Source organism: Homalodisca vitripennis, chromosome 7 (assembly GCF_021130785.1).
Source record: "Homalodisca vitripennis isolate AUS2020 chromosome 7, UT_GWSS_2.1, whole genome shotgun sequence".
Classification (NCBI taxonomy): domain Eukaryota; kingdom Metazoa; phylum Arthropoda; class Insecta; order Hemiptera; family Cicadellidae; genus Homalodisca; species Homalodisca vitripennis.
The window spans coordinates 66,638,521-66,659,824 of NC_060213.1; the positions used below are offsets into that span (position 1 = coordinate 66,638,521).

General features: G+C 36.6%; 1 protein-coding gene across 2 annotated transcripts in view; it reads right to left on the reverse strand.

The window, feature by feature from the left end:
- Positions 1–21,304, reverse strand: part of LOC124365952 (cytochrome P450 4c21-like) — a 47,294-nt gene that overhangs the window by 25,529 nt on the left and 461 nt on the right. The window contains exons 2-7 of one of the 2 annotated variants that reach the window (XM_046822097.1): positions 17,915–18,110; positions 10,606–10,712; positions 5,562–5,652; positions 5,027–5,206; positions 4,653–4,719; positions 4,422–4,554 (exon numbers count right to left, since the gene is read on the reverse strand). In XM_046822097.1, the coding sequence (XP_046678053.1) occupies positions 4,422–4,554; positions 4,653–4,719; positions 5,027–5,206; positions 5,562–5,652; positions 10,606–10,712; positions 17,915–18,083 (747 nt within the window). In that variant the 5' untranslated portion in view covers positions 18,084–18,110. The remainder of the gene's footprint in view (positions 1–4,421; positions 4,555–4,652; positions 4,720–5,026; positions 5,207–5,561; positions 5,653–10,605; positions 10,713–17,914; positions 18,111–21,304) is intronic. The other variant, XM_046822098.1, reaches the window with a different exon arrangement.

Consider the following 21,304-nt stretch of genomic DNA (forward strand, 5'->3'; position numbering starts at 1 on the left):
TGTCTTTTTAGAATTTCATTCAGACCATCTTGTATAAAATGATTGGTATGTGTAAAGTCTTCTTTCTTTAGATTTTTCGCTAATTTTTCAATAGATGACACCATGAATCTAAATGTGTCTACGAAAGAAAACTTGATAAATTTTCTAAGTTTATCATTGTCAAACTCATAGCCATATCCAGAATTTACAGAATAATTTATGTATCGTTCATCGGTGTTTGCAATCAAATCAACATTTCCATATTGTTTAGCCAATTCTTTTATGTACAAATGAGTATCGTAATTTGACATATTATGACAGAAAACTGGATATTTTGAGGAAATTTGAGATTCAGATTACAACATGAATGAGCTGCGCCTCGAAATTTACCTGTTAAATGACAATGATCTCTTACTTTTAATCTTTTTTCACCATTAAAACCTTCTGTTTTACAGATATGACAAACGTTTGAATTTTGATACAAAATTTCTTCTTCTTCAGTTAGTTTCATAGGTTTTTTGTTCTTAGAATTATATTTTGTAGCTATGTATTTTGATATTTTATTGAGCTCTTCAAACAATTTTGTAGGAACATTAGGTAAATCGTCTTCATTTTTGGTTTGATAACATATCGGTTTATACATGCGATTGGTCACATTCGACCAATTGAGAATATGAAGGCTTCATATTCTTTGAATTATATTTTTTAGCTATATACTTCGATAATTGATTGAGCTCTTAAAAAATTTGTTTTGGAACATTTGGAAAGTCTTCTTCATTTTTGGCTCGATAACATATCAGTTTGTACATGCGATTGGTCACATTTGACACCAAATATAGAGTAAAACCATAAGGAATGTGTTTCTGAATCTTGGTTGTAATCGATCTTTGTGGATTGTTCTTGCATGTCGGAATTTTTTCTAATATGCTCTCAAAATCCATATAAATAACGTACGGATGGCTAAACTTCTTTTGATAATTAGTAAATTTAGTTGTTTGACCTGAAAACGGCATAATTGGCTTACAAACTTCATGTTGCTTGCAAATTTCTAAATGATCTGTTAAATCTCCAGATTTGTAGAAATGGCTTAAACATCTTCTACATAGAAAATTTGTATGTCCATCTTTAGATGTTTGAGAACTCACTAACCTACTTAAACAAAATGAGATTTGTCTTCTTGTTTTACATACAGTAGATCAATATTTAATTCTGCATCATATTTTTCAGAAATTTGTAACGGAACAACCTTAATACTTTCATCAAAACTGTAGACATTGATAGAAATTTTTGGATATTTGTACTTGGAATTGTAACTTCGTTTCTCAAATAACTGTATATCTTTCAAAGACATTGGATACTCAAATTCTGAAAATATTTCGTCATTTACAAATTTTTCGTATTGTTTTGCTCTGTCAACGTGAGTCTCGGGTTTTTCAATAGCACATCGGATAGAATAAATAAAGCAATAATCATCTTTATTTTTGATATTTATACAAGCTTTTTTATCTTTGATTTTCTTTGGCAAACCGATATATGATCCAGCATTCATCATTTCGTGTTTGTTAAGGCTCAAAACTAGTTGTTTGCAGCTTTTAAATGTCCATCCTGAACCCCTATTTGGATGATTTGTCTGTTCTCGATGAGATAATTTATTAAATTGTTTGGAAATAAAGTCGTTTACATCAAAGATCTCGTCTGCTTTTATAGTAAAGTACATTGGGCAAGTTTGTGGTTCACCGTTTACTAAAGTTCGTTCGTATTCGCATTCCAAAGAGAGATATCCTTTACTATTTTTCACAGTGTCTTTAAATTTTTCTATTAAACTTTTAATTTCTGGGCGCATAATTGAAAGATATTTGTAAATTGACATAAAATTATCGCTCAAATTCGTTAAAATGTATTGCTTGAAAAGACCTTGCATAGAGGATAAAACTTCAACATCTATGATATTTTCAGGTTTTTCGTTAAGAGTTTTATCAATGTTTTCAATGATTTCAGACTTGGTTTTATCGTTAGTACCGATAGCCAACTTTTCAGCTATTGAATGAATTTTTTCATCATTAAATAGGTAGGTCGAGATTTTTCTTTTCAACTTTGAAATTTCTCTTTAATTCTCGTAATTTCTCAATATTATTCATGTTTTCGTGATCGGCAATTTGATTTTCTCTAGCCCATTGTCTTAAATAATTTAGTTCATTATTGTAAATTTGCTTGTTTTTTTCAAGACTTTTAGAATTATAAAGGCGATCATAGTTTTTTCTTAAAATTTCTCTTTTGCAGAACGGACATGATATTTTTTCGCGCTCCATTTATATAGAAAAATTTATTTATCTAAATGGTTATTGTAAACCAACGATTGTGCCTCTCACGGCGTGATATCACTAACGGATATGACGCGGGCGAAGCGATTATCGTGATGGTCGGTCTGTAGTGGCACACCTCGTGCATAGCGCATTCTTTCGGAACTAAAATGTCGGTAATGCAGATTGCTTTTAAAGAATAAAAATTGTGTTTCCGTTAACTATTATAACATTTTCTTTTTTTAAATGTAAGATAATTTTACTTATTTTAAATATGCGTACATTTTGTTACTTGTAATTTTCAAATTATATTTTAAATTAATTTGTTAAATTTTTACTTCTCGATTGGATGTTGTAGTTTCTTGCTCAGTATATATATCCGCGAATTCGGTTTGGTCGGTTAGGAAGTTTACTTCTGAACTGTTTCAATGCGAGTGGCCATAGCGGAGAAACACCAAGTTCAGAAGTATTCAGTACGCATTCCGGAACTATTTCGTATCTCACTCTTCTCTCTCTCTCTAGCCTGAATAAAGATCCTAGCCTATAAACGGTAGAAGTGATCGTGTCATAGGCATAAAAAGAGAGGGAGAGAGAAAGAGAAAGAGGGAGGAGAAAAGGTCGACCGAGAAATGGTTTTGCACTTTTTGACTTTGAATTTTTTCTATCTGCGTTTCGTTTATTCGTAGCAGATTTGACAACATTTCCAATATATTTTACATTAAAACAGCTCAAGAAAGTAGAAGCAAACAGCTATAGATTCGTTCATTGTCCTTTAAACAGTATTTTCCATTGATTTTCTGTTGGCTCCAAAAGTGGTCTAGAATCAGCATATTCATATCTACTTTTATATATATATATATATACATGTATTTATATCTATATATATATATATATATATATGTGTGTGTGTGGGTGTGTATATACATAAAAACAAGCAGCTATATATGTATGTCAAACACCCTCGTATATATAATTCTAAGTATAGACGAGTTGAGTGGGTTACTTATAGCTATTATGTTATGTCTTTGAATTAAGAATTAGTTTTTCAGTTACAGGAAGAATATTTTAAGACTTTATAACAGTACGAGTACAATTAAGAGGCCACGCTAGTCAATCGCCGGCCTCGCATATGAGACTCCATTTTTTACATGGGGATAAGGTGTACATTGAAAATGTACTGAAAGTAACGCGTCTTAAGGTAAAATGTAAACTAAATATTGAAAAAAACAAGCAGTATTACCAATTAATAGTATCTTAGGAATTTATTAACGTTGAGACAAACTAAGTTTCTGAAGGAAGTATTTTTGACGAATTCCTTAGCCCCATCTTTAAAGCGGAGCCTGAAAAACCAGCCCTGCAGACAATACGAACTATAATTTTGTTTACAGACTATGAAAGAGTTCCACTTTTAACTGTTCATACATTGTATTGAATATAGGAATACACGTACGATATTATAAATACTTAATCAGTATATTTATGATGAATGTATTTGACAAAACTCTACCGAACTATGGGTTGATTAAATACTACTTTAATCTACCACATGTCATAAATACGAATTTCGTTGCTGGATCTTGGAATGCAATAAAGGTTGAGTTGCCTTTGAGGTAAATTTATAATTATAAAACGCTTTTTTACACATAATCTAAACTTTAGGTAAGAAAGAACCGCACTTTATTTTTGTATCTTTCATTATATAATGTATGAATATCACATATTTATTAATAAAACAATAATTATATACGTTATGCTGTATTTATTATGCGTCAATAAGCAAACAGACTTTTATGCTCAAATTTATCATAGATTCATCGCAAGGAATATTCAAAAGTAAGCATTACCAAAATGCGTAACACCATGAAACAAAACTAGGTATGATTTGTCTAAATTTTATTATTTAATATTAATATTTGTTCTGTTAGTTTGTGAACTTTTTCCGCTTTGCGGAGGCAATTCTAGCTCAATATAATTTATCTGTTCAAACTTTGATATTGCTCCGACAACTGTTCTGGATCATTTAATCCTTATATGTCGTACATTATGATAATATTTTAAAATTTTAAATAAAGTGGGATTTGTTTGGGAATAAGGAAATTTGATGCTAATATACATAATATGACCAGATCTACTTCAACATACCTGATTGATAGTGTTCATAAATTTGCCCATAATTTTGTGAGCCTGCTTCAGCTCCTTCCAATAGATCAAGTTAAACAGCCAGTCCACGTGTAACCAAACTTTGAACACTCTTAAGATGAATATCCTGCCTATACTAACAGAAGGAAATGCGTGTCATAGTGCGTGTAATGAGTAATAAAGACCATTGGGTACATTATGCATTGCTAAACTTAAACTATAACGTCTACTTACCTATCAAGTACGTATTTTATGTCCGTCTTTGTTTCATCAGAAATGGGGATTCTTGAAATTACCGTCCCTGTAACGATACATGAAACAGAGTCACTGATTGCAGTGCATGGTTTATGTTCTTAGCATATACATTGGCCAAGCAAAGCTGTGACAACTATAACCAATGGCCGTTTTAGTACGAGATCGTAGAGGTCAGAGGGCAGAGGCGTATAATATATCATAATCTGCATATTAAAAGAGTCGTGTGTAGAAGTGATTGGGAATTCCTCTTCTTCTTGGAAATGCTGCTTGATCGGATAACGGCAACATAACTAGTTAGGTCGAGAGACAGCGTAGTGGTTAATTAATAAATTTAAACGTAAACTAATACTTACTTAAGCTAGCATCCAAGGCCATGTCGAACATGTCATCTGTGCGATCTGAAGGTGGGGAGCTGACCGATAACTGTTCTGTTAACTTCCTACCGACTTCGTTGAAGACCGGAAGGAAGTGCTCCACATTAGAAGGATGCAGCACGGGGTTTATCAGTTTCCGGTACCTCTTCCAAGTGTGAACTGTAATACAAGCGCAATTCTTTGCAAATATCTGTGTGGCAGTCCAAAATAGCAATGGGTAATACTGTTCATTGTAGCTCCTATTAGCCCTTTACTAATTTTTCGATTCAAAATAAATCATACGTTTAATAAATTAATAAATAAAGCAACGTTTAAAGAGCAAAAGCTTATACTCCGTTTTAATCACATCACCTTTCTTAAAAGAGTGATTTCTTTTTATCCACTAGGATTTTGTTGTAAACGATCATAAGTAATAACTTAATAGCTTATTTTTAAACTAAAGACGTAATGATAGTGAATAACTTCAGACTGTCAACATACATTAAAAACATATTTAACAACTACTTAAGCTTACCCGGAGCAGAAAGAAGACTATTACCCAAAAATGTTTTGAACAATGAGTAAACGTTATCTCTTTCCAGTGTACTAGAGCTGTTTAAAATAACCTGAAAAAGAAGTAGTTTAATTATTAGTTATGCGGTTTTAACTATTTGTCTTACAATAGAGATGAACGGTACGAAGGAGGGCAGAATTTGAGATGATCTTAGAGATCGTGAGAAATCGAGCAATGGTAGGCACTAGTTTTCCAACTTAAATTAAAAAGAGTTCATTTATACATGCAGCAAATGAAGTTACGAATGAATGAAATGAGTTACGTCGTCGTCTGCATACAACTGCTTCGAAGAAATTCGCTCCGTAGTTAAAACATTTGTGCACGAGTAAAAATGGTTATTATATTACTTACTCTTATTTTTATTAAGCTTGATTGATGTTTTAAATCAGTCGTTTAGTGGTTACTTCCATTCGTTCAGCCTAGTGATGTGAAATTAGTGATCTTGTACTGACCTAACATAACCTCAAAGTTTCTAATAATTAAGTTTCATATTATCAGTTCTTGTGGAAAGTGTCATAATCAAGTAAATAGAGCTGTCAAATCTCGTAAGGTGCAGTGTAAACTATGCAAAGTTTATTTTCATGGTTTGTGTGTGGATCTGACTGAGACAGACATTGAAGTTCTCGCTACTAACAATCAGTGGAGCTGCGACATTTGTAACAAAAAGAGACGTCTGAGTCGCAGTAACTCAGACTCTGTCCACGTCGCTACGTCGCCTAGTCCAACCTCATTTGCGAACATGGCCATCACCATGGATGTACTTAAACAACTGTTAAATGAGATGAAAAAGGAAATCATGGATGGGCAAGTAAACATAGAGAGAGAACTCGGTAAATCATTGGAGTACTGTTCCGTAAGAATAGATGAGAATAAAACTTTAATTAAAAACCAACAGGAGATAATAAATATGCAACAAGAAATGATCGTAGGATTAATGCAAGAAAATAAGCTATTGAAAGCTCAACTGAAGGACATGTATTTGCGTTAGGGTGATTTAGAACAGTATTCCAGAAGAAATACCGTGGATATTTTTGGTGTACCTGAGTCGGCTGACGAAAATAATTTATCTTTGAAGAAGACTGTGATTGAAATTGGAACAGCCCTTGGTGTGAAATTAACTGAAGACGGAATTGACGCCTGTCGTCGCATATCTGGTGGCAAGAATCGACCAACTTCGGGCATAATTGTGAAGTTTTTGAGACGTGATGATCCGGATCAACTTATGGCCAGGAGCAAGGTGAAGAGGGACTTCTCAACCCGCCATCTACAAGGCTACAATACCGACCAGCAGACTACTCGGCTACTACATCAACCCGAGTTTAACACCTGTTAGGCGAGTGCTAAGGCCCGTAGGCTGAGAGTTGATTTCAATTATAAGTTTGTGTGGGTTGACAGGGTAGGCAAAATTAAAGTAAAGAGGTCTGACGATAAGAGTAGTAGGGTAATTGTTCTGAAAGATGAGGATGATCTAAATGCACTTGTTCAGACAGAGTCAGCTGCTAAAAGTAGGTAAAATGTCTGGTGGGAATGGGAAGATTAATATCATGTTTTTTTTTACTCTAGATTTTGAATAAAAAGGTTTGTTTATTTAATTTGTTTAATAATTGATAATATAATTTTACTAAAGAATTATACTTTCGTAAATTTTTTTCCGAATTTGGAACATCACATGTTAAGTATCAAACAGTTTATTATACTCTAAAAACAATATGACGTTATTAGTAATATTTTATTTTACTAAAGGATTAGTGCTGCCTGATGTGAGCGTATTTTTTATTGTCTCTTTAAGTTACAAATGAAAAATAGATGTGTTATGGCAAGGTAAAAATTTTATTTATCATGTTTATTTGGATTTTAACCGTAAATAAGAATGAATCCTAAGGTTGAAATAATAATTTGTTATCAGAATGTAAGAGGTTTGCGCACCAAAACGCATACACTATTTGAGTCTGTTTTAAGCGATCAGTATGATATTATTGCCTTAACAGTAACGTGGCTGACAGAAAGCATTTGTGATAGGGAACTATTTGATAATTGCTATATTGTATTCAGACGAGACAGAAATCCACTGATAACAGGTAAGGAGCGGGGGGAGGAGTATTGTTGGCAGTTCACGGGCGGTTACAAGCATGTGAGCTGTCTGTGACGGTTGGCGATCAGCTGATTCCCCGCGACCTTGAATCTATTTGCTGCAGGTGCGCATGCCTCATTCAAATATATCTATTTGTATAAACATTATTTATTTTCCACCTAACAGTAATCGTAGTTTGTATGATGACTACTTTAATTATTTTGAGGATTTTAAAAGTAAGTCTATGTTTGATAATTTGTTAATATTAGGTGATTATAATCTACCCGAAATTAATGGATTAAACTATAATATGTTGTTTGGAAGCAGTGTAGTTAAAAATCTATATCACTTTAAGGCAATGCACGATCTTGAATCTCACAATGATGTTCTTAACTGTAACAGTATTAATCTTGACATAATAATTAGCAATATCAAATCACTGTCTGTTGATCACTGTAACGGTCCTTTATTGCCTCTAGACGGGCACCATCCGCCGTTGTGTGTAGGTTTTCCTTTCAAATCCTTCCTTATTAATAATTTAACTAAAAATAAATTGATACTCAACACTTATTACTCTTTTAAGAAAGCTGATTTTTACAGTATGTTTAATAAATTTAGAGAATGTAATTGGGATGAAGTGTATAGTATAAATAACGTAGATAGGGCTGTGGATGTGTTCTATAAATAGCTTTTTACGTTTTTGATCAAAGTGTACCTAAAAAGCCAATAATCTTTAAAAGTAAATATCCGTGTTGGTTTACAAAGGATATTATTAATTCTATAAAGGTAAAGAATAAATGTGCTAAGAAACGGAAATTCTCTAAATTCCATGAAAGTTTGTTTAAAGATCTCTGGAGAGGTGTTAAATCGAAAATACATTAATTTGGCTTATCGAGAATATATACGAAACATTGAGTATTGCATTAATGTAGACTCTAAGTTTTTCTGGAGTTTTATAAAGTCCATACGATCTTCTTCTAATTTAGATTTGGGCTCTTTAGAAATGAAATTTAAAGACAAAGTTGTTCCAGTTGATCACACTTCCGATTCATTTGCAGACTTTTTTTCTTCAGTTTTCTGGGTTAAACTCCGGAAGTAAACCTAAGAATTTTAGTACTGAAAACTTATATAGGGAAAACAGCCAAGGGCTTTTGTTTGCAGTTCTAGATGTGTTAGCAGCGATCAAAAAATTTAAATCAAAGAAATCTCCTGGACCTGACTGTATTTCTTCATATATAGTAAAGGGTTGTGCTGAGGTGCTGTGTGATCCGTTGTGCTTTTTGTTCAATCTGTCTTTAAAAACCTGTATTTTCCCGGAGAAATGGAAGGAAGCTAAGGTGGTTCCCATTTTAAAATCAGGAAACATTGAAAACATTGAAAATTACCGTCCGAATTCATTGTTAAATACGTTCGCTAAGATATTTGAATCACTTCTCTATAAATATATTTTTTATAACGTAAAATCTGATATTTCTCCCCAGCAGCATGGCTTTCTTCCTTGTAAATCAACAGTCTATAATCTAATGGAATTTTCTTTTGACGTAGCATCTGAATTGGATACTGGTGGCAGGGTTGATGTAGTGTATACAGATTTTTCTAAGGCGTTTGATAAAGTAGTTCACGATATTTTGTTAAGTAAATTATCTTGTTTAAATTTATCCCCGTCACTTATTAGTTTTATTGAGACTTATTTAAAACTTCGCAGTCAGTTTGTTATGGTGTCTAACATTATGTCTAAAAAGTACATTAGCACTTCAGGTGTTCCCCAGGGATCTAACTTAGGCCCATTACTATTCTTGATATATATTAATGATCTTCCTAATTATTTAACACGGTCTAAATGCCTTTTGTTTGCCGATGACTTGAAACTATACAGAATGATTCGAAACAATCACGACGTTGCTGAACTGCAATCAACGCTAAATTTACTTAGCCTTTGGTGCTTAGAGAACCACCTATTTTTAAATGTAAAGAAGTGTTTTGAGATGACTTACACTAGGAAAAATATTTAACTCTACCAGAATACTCTATTAATGGCACTAAGCTACTATTAGTTACTCATGTTAAAGATCTTGGCGTAGTTTTTGACTCGGCTTTTACGTTTGAAAATCACCTTAATTTTATCATAAATGGATGCCATTGGATGTTGGGTTTTGTAATTAGAAACACAATGTTTTTTCATTCAATTAATCCTATCATTAAACTATACAATGCATTCGTAAGAAGTAGGCTGGAAAATTGTGCAATAATTTGGACCCCTTATTCGTTACACAGCATTGCTTCTCTGGAGCAAATTCAAAACAAGTTTCTAAGGTATTTATATTTTTTTTAAAGGATTTAATGTTTCTTGTGAGCAAAACCTGTTAACAACTGTCTTAACAAGTATGTTTTTCGTTTGAAACTTTGTTAACAAGACGAAACCGATCTATTATTTTATACATTTATAAAATTTTACATAACTTAGTTTATAGTTCTTTTTCAGTTGGTAAGGTTTTTCTGCATGTACCAAGAAATAACCTGAGACCCTCCTTGGTTTTTTTTCCACCACGTTGTAATACAGTGCAATACAAGTTATTAACTTGTATTGTCAATATAGCTGTTTTGGGATAATATTCCTGTAGCTATTGTACAAAATAAATAAATAAATGTATATTATATTCACAAGTATAAAAACAAGTATAGTCCAAACCTGTTATTCGGTTAGTCTAGGGACTTGTTTAACCACCTGAGTCCTAGTGTATCATCAACAGGTGGTATTTCTCAACAGCGAATACCCCCATTACCCAACATTCACGAACATGTCCAATGTGAATGTTCCAAAAACATTAATAGGAAGGCCATGTCTTTGACATTAGGAAATTTAAATTTTACCTTTGCTGTTACTGTACTTACACGGTAAAAAAAGGATCGAACTTTATGTTTTAAGAGGCTTACCTGGGCATCCGCAGGGTCTACTACTATAAACAGAGGAACTGGGCCGATCCAAACGCAGAAAATGCCTTGGAACGCTGTTGTTATTTTTAGTAAATTTTTAGTCACATCTGAAATCAGATAATAAGTTTATCAAATACAATAATTGTTAATTCAACCGAAAAATTAGGACAATGGGGATAAATTACCCACTAAAACTTTACTGTCTTAGATAACGTTCTAGTTCTAGTATGTAATATTTATAGACCCATACTTGAGTTTCCTTTGTTGAAATGATCAAGAATTATACAATAAGTAGGTCTAATAATCCTATCTCAATCTCGATTTACTCTAAACGTAAGATGGTTTAAATGGAAGAGAATCCACCTAGTCTCCAAATCTCAAATTCCAAATGTGCTTAAAATAACATTTCCAGAAAGTTATGTAGGGTTTTGCCACACTTTATATGTGGCATTTATTCAAAAGACTCCTGAATCTGACTCTTCCTGACGTTCCATCGTTTATGGAATCGGGGTGAAAACAACCCACAAGTAGGAAAAATAAAGTAATAATAAAGTTCAAGTAATAATAATTCAAAATCCTCTTTTTGGGAAAAAATCTATAAACGCTAAGTTTTTTTTTTTTTTTTTTTTTTTTGGGGGGGTATTGGGGTGGATTCACAGATCCTCACACGTTAACCTGAGCTTATTGTGTGCCCCTTTGATGTTAGAGGGGTAAGCCTATCTTTGTGCCCTTAATTAGGCTAAGAAGCTTTTCCCCGATACTAGCATCTGGTTCGTCGCCTGGTTGTTTATCACCGAAAAGAGCCCTTCTCCTTGCTCCCAGTCTCTCACAGTCCAGTATTATGTGTTTTGCAGTATCTTCAGACTTATTGCAGAGTCTATACTCCGAGTCCTCATGTCGTAAACCTAGAGTGTTTAGGTGTTTCCTGAAGTGGCCGTGTCCAGTGATCAAGGCAATCACTTGCTTAACCCGATCCCTGCCCAGCCCCATCAGCCATCTGGTGAAGCCGGAGCTAGAATCAGCAAGCAGTCTTTTGCCGAGTGCTTGTCCTTGGTGACTCTGCCACCGCAAGCGGTGTGTCTTCCTGGACCATTTGTTTATACTTTTGTAAGCGGCTGACTTGCTTATACCACAACTCGGTTCTGGACCGGTGTATGGCATGCTTGCTCCGCTTTTGGCAAGCCTGCCGGCGCATTCGTTACCACCTATGCCTGTATGGCCCGGTACCCAATCAAGACGCACAAAGTTGCGTGATCCAAGCTTGCAGAGAGTGTTAAAGCACTCCCACACAAGCCTGGATGAGATGCTGTTGGAGTCAAGAGCTTTAAGAGCTGCCTGACTGTCTGACATTATACAGATGTTCATTTCCTGGTACCCTCTAGTGAGGCCTAGATTGGCACAGGCTAGGATACCATAGATTTCGGCTTGAAATATGGAGCAGTTCCGACCCAAACTGCCGCAAAGGGCAGTTCTAGGGGATTGACTAAACACGCCATATCCAGTTCTACCCTTAATAAGCGAGCCATCCGTGTACCAGACAAAGCTCTTTCTTATTGTTGGGATGTTATCTTGCGATTTCCACTCATCTCTGGAGTAGAAGTCAACAGAGAATGGCTTATTAAATACGAACTCCGTTCTCATTATGTCGGAGACCATTTCAAGAATAGCGCTTGGGTTTACAGCTTCAGTGATGGCGCCATGGCTCGCGTTAGACGCGCCATTCCTCCACAAGCCAGCAACCATCAGCCGATAAGCTGACTTACGCGCTTCAGCTTTTATATGGACATCAAGAGGTAGAAGTCCTAAAGCCACCTCGAGGGTTGCTGAGGGACTGCTCCTGAATGCTCCGGTTGCAAAGATTGTGCCAAGCCTTTGTAAGCTTTCAAGCTTGGCTTTGGCAGTTACCTGATTCACCTTTGTCCACCAGACTAATGAACCATAAGTGATTTGAGGCCTTACAACTGCTTTGTAAAGCCATAGTGCTATATGGGGTCTTACGCCCCATGAGATTCCTGCAAGTCTCCTGGACGTCATGAGCGCCCACTTTGCTTTGTGCAGGATATTGTTAAGATGATCATTCCACGTAAGCTTATGGTCTAGAGTCAGTCCTAAATATTTGACTGTCTTTGACCACTCAAGCTGTGTGGATGTGAGTTTCAGCCTAGAAAGAGACTCTAGTTTCTTTTTCCTAGTGAATGGTACAACTACTCTCTTAGAGGGATTTACTTTCAGTCCCTCTCCCTGACACCAGTTTTATACATGTTGAAGATTGGTATTCATGATATCAACAACAACATTTGTATATTTTCCCTGTACCATAAGGACTATGTCGTCTGCATATCCTTGGACATAGATTCCATTGTTAGTAAGGTCCTCAAGTAGACCATCTACTACTAGATTCCACAGTAGAGGTGACAGGATGCCTCCTTGAGGACATCCCCTTGTGGGTGCGATCACGAGCGATTCTTCATTGAGATCGGCCCTGATCCGTCTGGAGCACAGCATGGCCCTAAGCCACCGGCACAGAGCCGGCTCGAGGCCACGTCGCTGTGCTCCACTTACCATCGCAGTGAATTTAGCATTGTTAAAAGCTCCTTCAATGTCTATGAAGGTGCACAATGCCAATTCCTTGGCGGACAGGCTATCCTCAATCCTACTGACTAGTTGGTGCAGTGCTGATTCACAGGATTTGCCTGGCTGGTATGCATGTTGGTTGCGATGAAGGGGAGTGTCTGAGAGAACTCCCTTTCTCAGGTGCCTCTCCACCAGTCTTTCTAATGTTTTCAGTAGAAACGAAGATAAGATAAACTGATGGGACGAAAAGATTTAGGGACAGAATAGTCCGCTCTCCCTTTTTTAGGGATGAAGACCACCCTGTTGAGACGCCAGACTTGTGGTATGTACCCATAAGCTAGGCTCGCCCTGAATAGTTCACATAGAAGGGTAAGGAGATTCTCCGGCCCTTGTTGAAGCAGGGCCGGAAAGATTCCATCCCCTCCTGCGGATTTGAAAGGGGCAAATTTAGAAATTGCCCATTTGGCTTTAGAGAGAGTGACAATCCTTCTGGCAATGGCCCAGCTACCACGATAAGCTCTTGGCCGTGAGCCTGCCTCATGGTTACCAGACGTTCCAGTGTCGTCATTCTCAAAGATACAGTCAGGGAAGTGAGTCTCAAGGAGAAGTTTGAGGCTATCACTAGACCCGGAAGTGTGTTGACCTCTCTGGGACCTTAAAGATCCCAAGTGACCGGTTGGACCTGAGGCTAGTAAACGTTGCAGTCTAGCTGCCGCGCTTAACTCATTTACCTTCTGTGTAAACTGCCTCCAGGAACTTTTTTTTGCCTTTTTAATTGCTAGGCTGTATTCTGTTAGAGCTCTATGATAGGACTCCCAGATACGGCTCCTTTTGCATTGATTGTACAGCTTCCTAACATTAGCCCTTTTGCGAGCGAGGTCCGCAGTCCACCACTTAGTATTGGTTCGACTCTTCCCTCGTCGCAATGGACAATTGTCGTGGAAGCTATTGATTATAGCATTCTGCAGGTCAGAAGCTATCTGATCTATGTCTGTGAAGCATCGCACCCTTCCGCCTACCGATCCCAACTGTGACTGAAGGTCAGACTTATATCCCAACCAGTCAGTCCACCTGGGATTGCGATAGAGGACCTCTGCAGCCTCATCTTGCAAGTTGAAGCGGATATACCTGTGATCCGATAATGAGGCCTCTTCGCTTACGTGCCACTTATCAACCATTCCAAGTATACCTTGTGTGCAGATTGTTATATCAATAACTTCTTGTCTAGTTCGTGTTGCGAACGTGGGGCGGTTACCTTTATTACATATAAATAGGTCCCTGCTTAGAAGAAATTGTAAAAGTGCCTCACCTCTGGGGTTAGTGTTGGTGCTGCCCCATCCAGCAGAGTGATGGGCGTTGGCGTCACAACCTAGAAGAAGTTGTTGACGTCTAGCTTGTGCTTCTTCCACCAGGAGCTCTAGGTCTCTTGATGGAGGGAGTTCCCTGGAATCATATGGCAAGTATACGGAGCCTACAATTGTGCTCTGTACTATGCCTCCATTCTTCCAGGTCAGTGTGCCCACAGTGAGATCTCTGGAGCAGAATTCGTTGAGGGTTAGAAAATCCAAGCCTCTCTTCAACAGGATGCAGGTCCTGACATCCCTTAGAGAGGTACAGTAAATTAACTTACCTTTGGTTTCATTTAGGCCCGCCACTCTCCCTTGGTGAAGCCATGGTTCTTGAATCAATGCCAGATCGAATCCCTCCTGGAGGAAGAACTGGCAGAAGGCTGCCGAAGCAGCCCTACTGTGCTGGAGGTTGATTTGTAGAACTCGTGGCATTGTCCTTGACTGTCGAGGAGACAATTGAGACCTGCCAGAGTCCTAGGTTGGCTCTACAGTTGGAAGCCTTCACAGCCTTGTAGCAGACCTCGTCCAGGAAACAGACGAATCCGTAACCTTTCGGATCTGGCTTGGATGGAAGGATTTTCCACTCATTTACATTTAGGTTGGGATTCTGATTTTTGAACATTTCAAGTACCTTTTCAGGTGTCTTCTTCAGAAGCTTCGGGTGAGCTCTGAAAAACACCCTAGTGGACCTCAAGATGTCCTTACGCAGACCCACTCTCAGAGAGATGTCATCTCCCAGAGGTTTTATTCTTTGAATAACTTCTTCCAGCCAACGTTTGGTGTGCTCGTTGATGCAGGAAGCAATTAAAACACCTTTCTCTAGGTACGTGCCCGCAAACGATGGAACGGAACCATCCTCCAGGGGTTGGATTTCTTCCATAATTGCGTCCTCGATGGCTTCTCCTTGCTCTGCACTAAGCTTCGCCTCCGGGTAGCCTTCGAGGGCTATGGCTATTTTGATCGCCGCGACCTCTCTGTAGGTAGCCTTGGGTGTGCTACCAGAGGCCTCGGGATCGTGGGCTTCGGGCTTTTGGGTTTCCCTCCTAGCCTTCTTTGCGGGCCCCTCAGCGGAGGGTGGGGTGACCAAGGTGCCTCTGGGGCGTTTGGCCGACCCCTCCCCCGCCTTGGTACCCGCAGTTGGGCCCGGAGTTGAGACCTCCTGCCGTTCTGGGTTCTTTTTCTTCTTTTTCCCCCTCCTCCACTTGGAAGGGTCAAAAGCTTCACCCTTTTCAAGAAGTTTAGCCTTTAGTGCTTCTCTCCTTTGAGCAGTGGTGAGATTAGGCCTCTTCATTCTGAGGTTGCCGAGTTGCTCTGTGGCATCATCCAGCGTACCTGTAGACATGGGAGTGCTTGGGCTGTTGAGGAGCTGATCTTCTACATCTTGAAGGGCTTTTGCTTCCTCAGCGCTTGTACTACCTTCCTCAGATAAAGCCTTGCCATGTATGGGAGCTTCAGTGTGCAATGGAACCTCCTGTGTTCCTAAGGCACTTTGTTGAGGAGAAGGTAGGGATGTTGGCATAACAACCTCTTGAGTTGTTTTACCAGGTGATGGTGTGTGCGAGGTAGCTTCAGGATCTACCTCAGCAGGAAGAGGTAGGTTAGAAACAGCTTCAGGAACTGTTTCAAGGGTTGGTTGGTTTTGGTTTTTGTTTTTGTTCTTTTCCATGATGTTCCCACGAGTAGCTAGGGAATGGAAGGTCGACCCAGACAGAGCCCCGCATGCCTGGGTAAGCTGCTTTTAAACTGGAGGGTCGCCGGTGTCCAGAGTCCGCATAGTAAAGACTGGTTTGCCACCAGCCATTCAGCCCTGGCCTATGCTGTTCCACCGTGGCTTGGCCCCTAGTGGGATAAATGAAAGGAAAACTAAATCGAAGGGTTGAGGAAGTTTACCTCAAATAGAAGAGAGTGAAGAAGAGAGATAGGCTGACACATAGAAAAGTGTGCCAGCCATAGGCCTCCAGAACAGGAAGAGAAGGGATCTGGAGCATTAGCTAGGGTACCTCGGGGTCGCCACTACCCGTACGGCCTCGAAAGTAAGACCGCCCCTGAGGGTAACGCTCAGTTTACTTAAAATACTACTTGTGGCCTTGTTTGCTAAAAGCTCGGATTGGAATTGTCTACAGCCGCCATCGATACTTTTCTCATCGCTGACGACAGTATCTACAATACTGAGTATTACGCTATGAGTATGGTATACGACGCCCTATATCACGTGACAGAGTGTGATACGAGTGAGTTTATTATACCTCGGTACAATATGTTGGAATACTTAACGTCTGACGACAGTATCTACAATACTGAGTATTACGCTATGAGTATGATATACGACGCCCTATATCACGTGACAGAGTGTGATACGAGTGAGTTTATTATACCTCGGTACAATATGTTGGAATACTTAACGTCTGAGAACGTTCAGTACAATGGGGTTCTCTTCACTGGACAAAGAGCGACAGTTTCATCTGTACATGTATGATCCTCATCCAGTGAACTAGGAAAAGATCTATAAACCTGATACGTTTTTCCATTGCTAGAGTCATTCAACACTGAATTACTTTTGTTTTCTAATGCGGCTTTGGATGAGTTGGTGATAAAATTTAATGCAACTTGACTAAGATTTTATCTATCGTCCCTCCTTACTGGTTCACTAACCAATCCACCAAAACATGTTCGTACATTTGACATCATGAAACGAACCTGTAAGACTAAAATACATGTTCAGACAAGAAAAATTAAAAAGAACGCTTTGGGAGACCCTAAAAAGTACAGTCTTAGATAAAAAAAGTATAATCAAAGGCCATTGAAATACATTGGATGAATTTTTCGAGGCCCGATTAGGTACCCGGGGGCATAGCACCCAGCTAACCAAAGGCAAGTAATATGTATTAACACTTATCAAAGTTTTCAATGTTATTTTCTTTAAACTGATTAAAAACTATAAAATAATAGTTATTTTTTAACTTTTTCTATAAAATTATTGTGAATTATAATTTTTGGAAAAACCTCACAATATCTTTATAATGTGTGTAATTTTTCCTATGATAAAGTTATGTTCTTAGTCATATTCTCTTCCAGTAGGGTTAATGATTCACTTAATCCATTTACGCTTCCCCACACTCCATCAGCCAGTCACAAGTAGTAGTGTATATAGAAGACTTACAAACTGCTGTATTGCAATGTACCCAGCAGATGGTACCTATATGGTCAGTAGTTGGAACAATAACCACATTTTTTTAAGTACTGATACTAAATTATTACTAACTAAACAAATTTAAATTATGGCTCTCACCTTACGGCCGTATCTATCTGAAATATAGATAAGACTATATTAACAAAAGGAGCCTAACGGAATTATTCTAGTTTTCATAGACTGAGAAGGCACTTACTAACGGTATCACCAAAGAAGAGGAGTGCGTTGCCGATGATGGGCAGGGTGGGAGGACACGGTAGTTTGGTAGCGACGGCGAGAACATGTCTGTACTGCCAACTGAACCGCAAGTACATTGTCAACAGGAGTACACAGACAGCGTACAGTAGAACCAGGAGAACTGACATTGCCGAGACTTTACTGCTGTCGGGCTGCTAGGAGGTATGAACAAAATATATTGAATTACTAAGTGCACCTAACTGAAACAATATAATATACTAACTCATTCTGCCGAGACAATAGAAGCTCGGGCACCACCACACCGTGGTTCAATGTAGTCGTGCCGTACCGTGTGTGCCTGCAACCTTATATCTTGGCTTGTTTACATTGTCTTAAACAATATATACTATCATAACAAACCATCGGGACTTTAGAAGCTCGCTCACCATCACATCGTGGTTCAATGTAGTCGGGCCGTACCGTGTGTGTCTACCTCCACTTATATCTTGGCTTGTTTATATTTCTTTAGATTATATAAACCTTCTTACATAAATATTTAATTAAAATGTGGTTTTCTGTAATGATGTAAGTAACAGAGACAGTGGTGAAATTTAGTTTTGTGCCAGGTCTATATGGTTTTATCACTGGTACTGAATCAAAGATATTATGGAATATAAATACGATTTACAAGTAATGATTGGATATGCATTGAATGCAGACATTTTGTACATATATGCAGACAGCAGTGCTAACTCAGCTACATCAACAATACCACAAACAAAGAGTTCGAAATGGACGTAATACTTAATATTACAGTGGGTAATAATAAAACCACCTATTAAAACTAATCATTATTCATTTTGTGTTAAAATATAATAGAATAATAAACTTATTTGATTTCTTCTTAAATCAAATTGTTATTTTGCTAAATCTGTTGATCTTATAATAGCCTGTTTGAAATTTGTTGACACTGGTGTAGTTTTATATTACTTGTATACAAAATTTGATTTTGTGTGAATCATATCAGGTCATTATACCGAATTTGGTGATACAGTAGGTTTCCTTAAGATATGTCGGCACTGGTGTAAATTCATAAAAATATTAATATGAGCGTGTAAATTAGGCTCTATTTTAAATCGATTAATTTTACATTAGGTTTTAATGGCTATTTTGGCACTAGTACAGTTTTTTAATAACTTCGAGGTCTTATAACCACATTAAATTATTTTCTGATGACAAATGATCATTTTATATATTTTGCTATTAGGGTAGAGTGGCATAAGCCAAATCTATATTGTCCCATTTGGTCCACTTTACAAAAATCCTAGTAAGTTATGGGCTTGCTTAAGACAGTGAAATGTTCTCGGTGGTAATAAAAATGGAAAATTCTAAAAAATTTAAAGATAAAAGATTAAACAATTTTTTTAGAAATGGGAAATGAATGTACAGTTGACGAAACCGTGATAAATTATTTTTAAAATGAAGTGAGAACTTTATCTGTCAAATACTTTGACATGATAGCATTTTTGCCAGTATCAGTGCTTGATATTAAAACCGGCATGAATAATTTTTAAATTGAAGCAGTTGGCATAAAGCCATCATGCACATGGTGAATGAATCATTGTTAAGTGGAAAATTTCCAATGAAAAACTAAAATTTTTTTTCACAACCAAAGGTGACTACCCCTAAAAGTGTCCATCAGTTACGACCCACAGCAATATTGGCAATATTTTGGAAGATTTTGGAAAAGACTTATCCTTGTACCTAATAGTTCTTTACATGAAGCATGAAAAAATATTGCCAAACAGATAATATAGGTTAATAAAAATCCATAGCACATGCAATGCCATAGTAAATCTTTGTAATTGTTGAAAAAAAGTGGGAAAATATTTTTCTTTGGTGATACTGGATGATAAGTGTTAAAATTTATTTTTATGTTTTTGGCAAACATTCTATTCATAGCGTCACGTTCTGTTAAGAAGACAGATTGCAGGTTGCTAGGTTGGATTGAGCCGCACTAGCATAACATCGTGGAGTTCCTAAAGGAAACTGCCTAGGTCCAAGGTTATTTAGTATGTACACCTCTGAAACATGTACGTAATGTGCATAATGAAACGTGTTATGAGATTATACAAGAAAATTTCTCTAAATATAATTGAATTCCACAGTAGAAAAGTGTTTGTGACCTATCCTTGTTGCGTACACTTCACTATGCCAATACATTCTCGGCTTCAATGTGGAATAATTTGTGAGGGGAATTATTGGAATACCAAATACAGAAGCTAAGAGTTACATAAAACTACGAACTGTTTACGAGCCGTTATCGCTAAATGTAAATGAGATATTTTACAAGAGGTAAGGCATTTTCATATGAGACGTGGTATTCAACCATCAGAGATCTCTTTTGCAAAACTAAAAATTCCACACAAATTTCTTTTTCGGATTTCTAAAAATCAAGTTTAAACGAGATCATGACAACAGTGGTTCTAAATATTCCAATAATGTAGCAAACTTATAAAAGACTGTAACGTAATAAAAATTCCACATTACATTCATGGTTATTCATGATATAGAAATTGTATTTTAAATGCAATAATAATTTAGCCCTTAGAGGCTAAACTATTATTGCATAACTATAACAATAAATATTGCTGGTGAATTTATTTTATTTTTGTTTCAATCCACATTTTAATTATTAGCCTAATGAACTAATTCCTAACAAAAGTTATGTTGTTTGTTTTATATACATATAATAAAATAAATATGTTTTATATATAACATTATATATTTATTTTATTATATGTTCCTATTGAATTAAATTAGATACATAAAAATTATATAACAGCATTTTAAAAATGCTAAAATAACACACACACACACACACACACACACACACACACACACACACACATATATATATATATATATATATGTATGTATATATATATATATATATATATATATATATGTGTGTTATTTTAGCATTTTTAAAATGTTTTTATATAATTTTTATGTATCTAATTTAATTCAATAGGAACATAATGCTTCCGAGCTCATTTTCTTATCGTGTTTCAATATTGTATTTTTTATAATACTGAATTCAGATTAGTTATTCAATAAATAATACTCGTAAATCGTCATTATTATTTCCTAATTTTATAATTGTGTTTGTACGTTACACTAATAGATTATTAGTATAATTGACCAATGATGAAGTAATTCAGTAATTCATATTTAGTTCCATTACGATGGAATTACTAATGCCCTTAACGGATATGAAACACTAAACGGGAAATGGAGCATTACATTTAAACCCATATTTGTTTAAATGTGTTTTGATATATTTATATGTTGCGGGTATAATTATTATTTTATTTGACATAAGTATAACGATATATCGACCTAGACT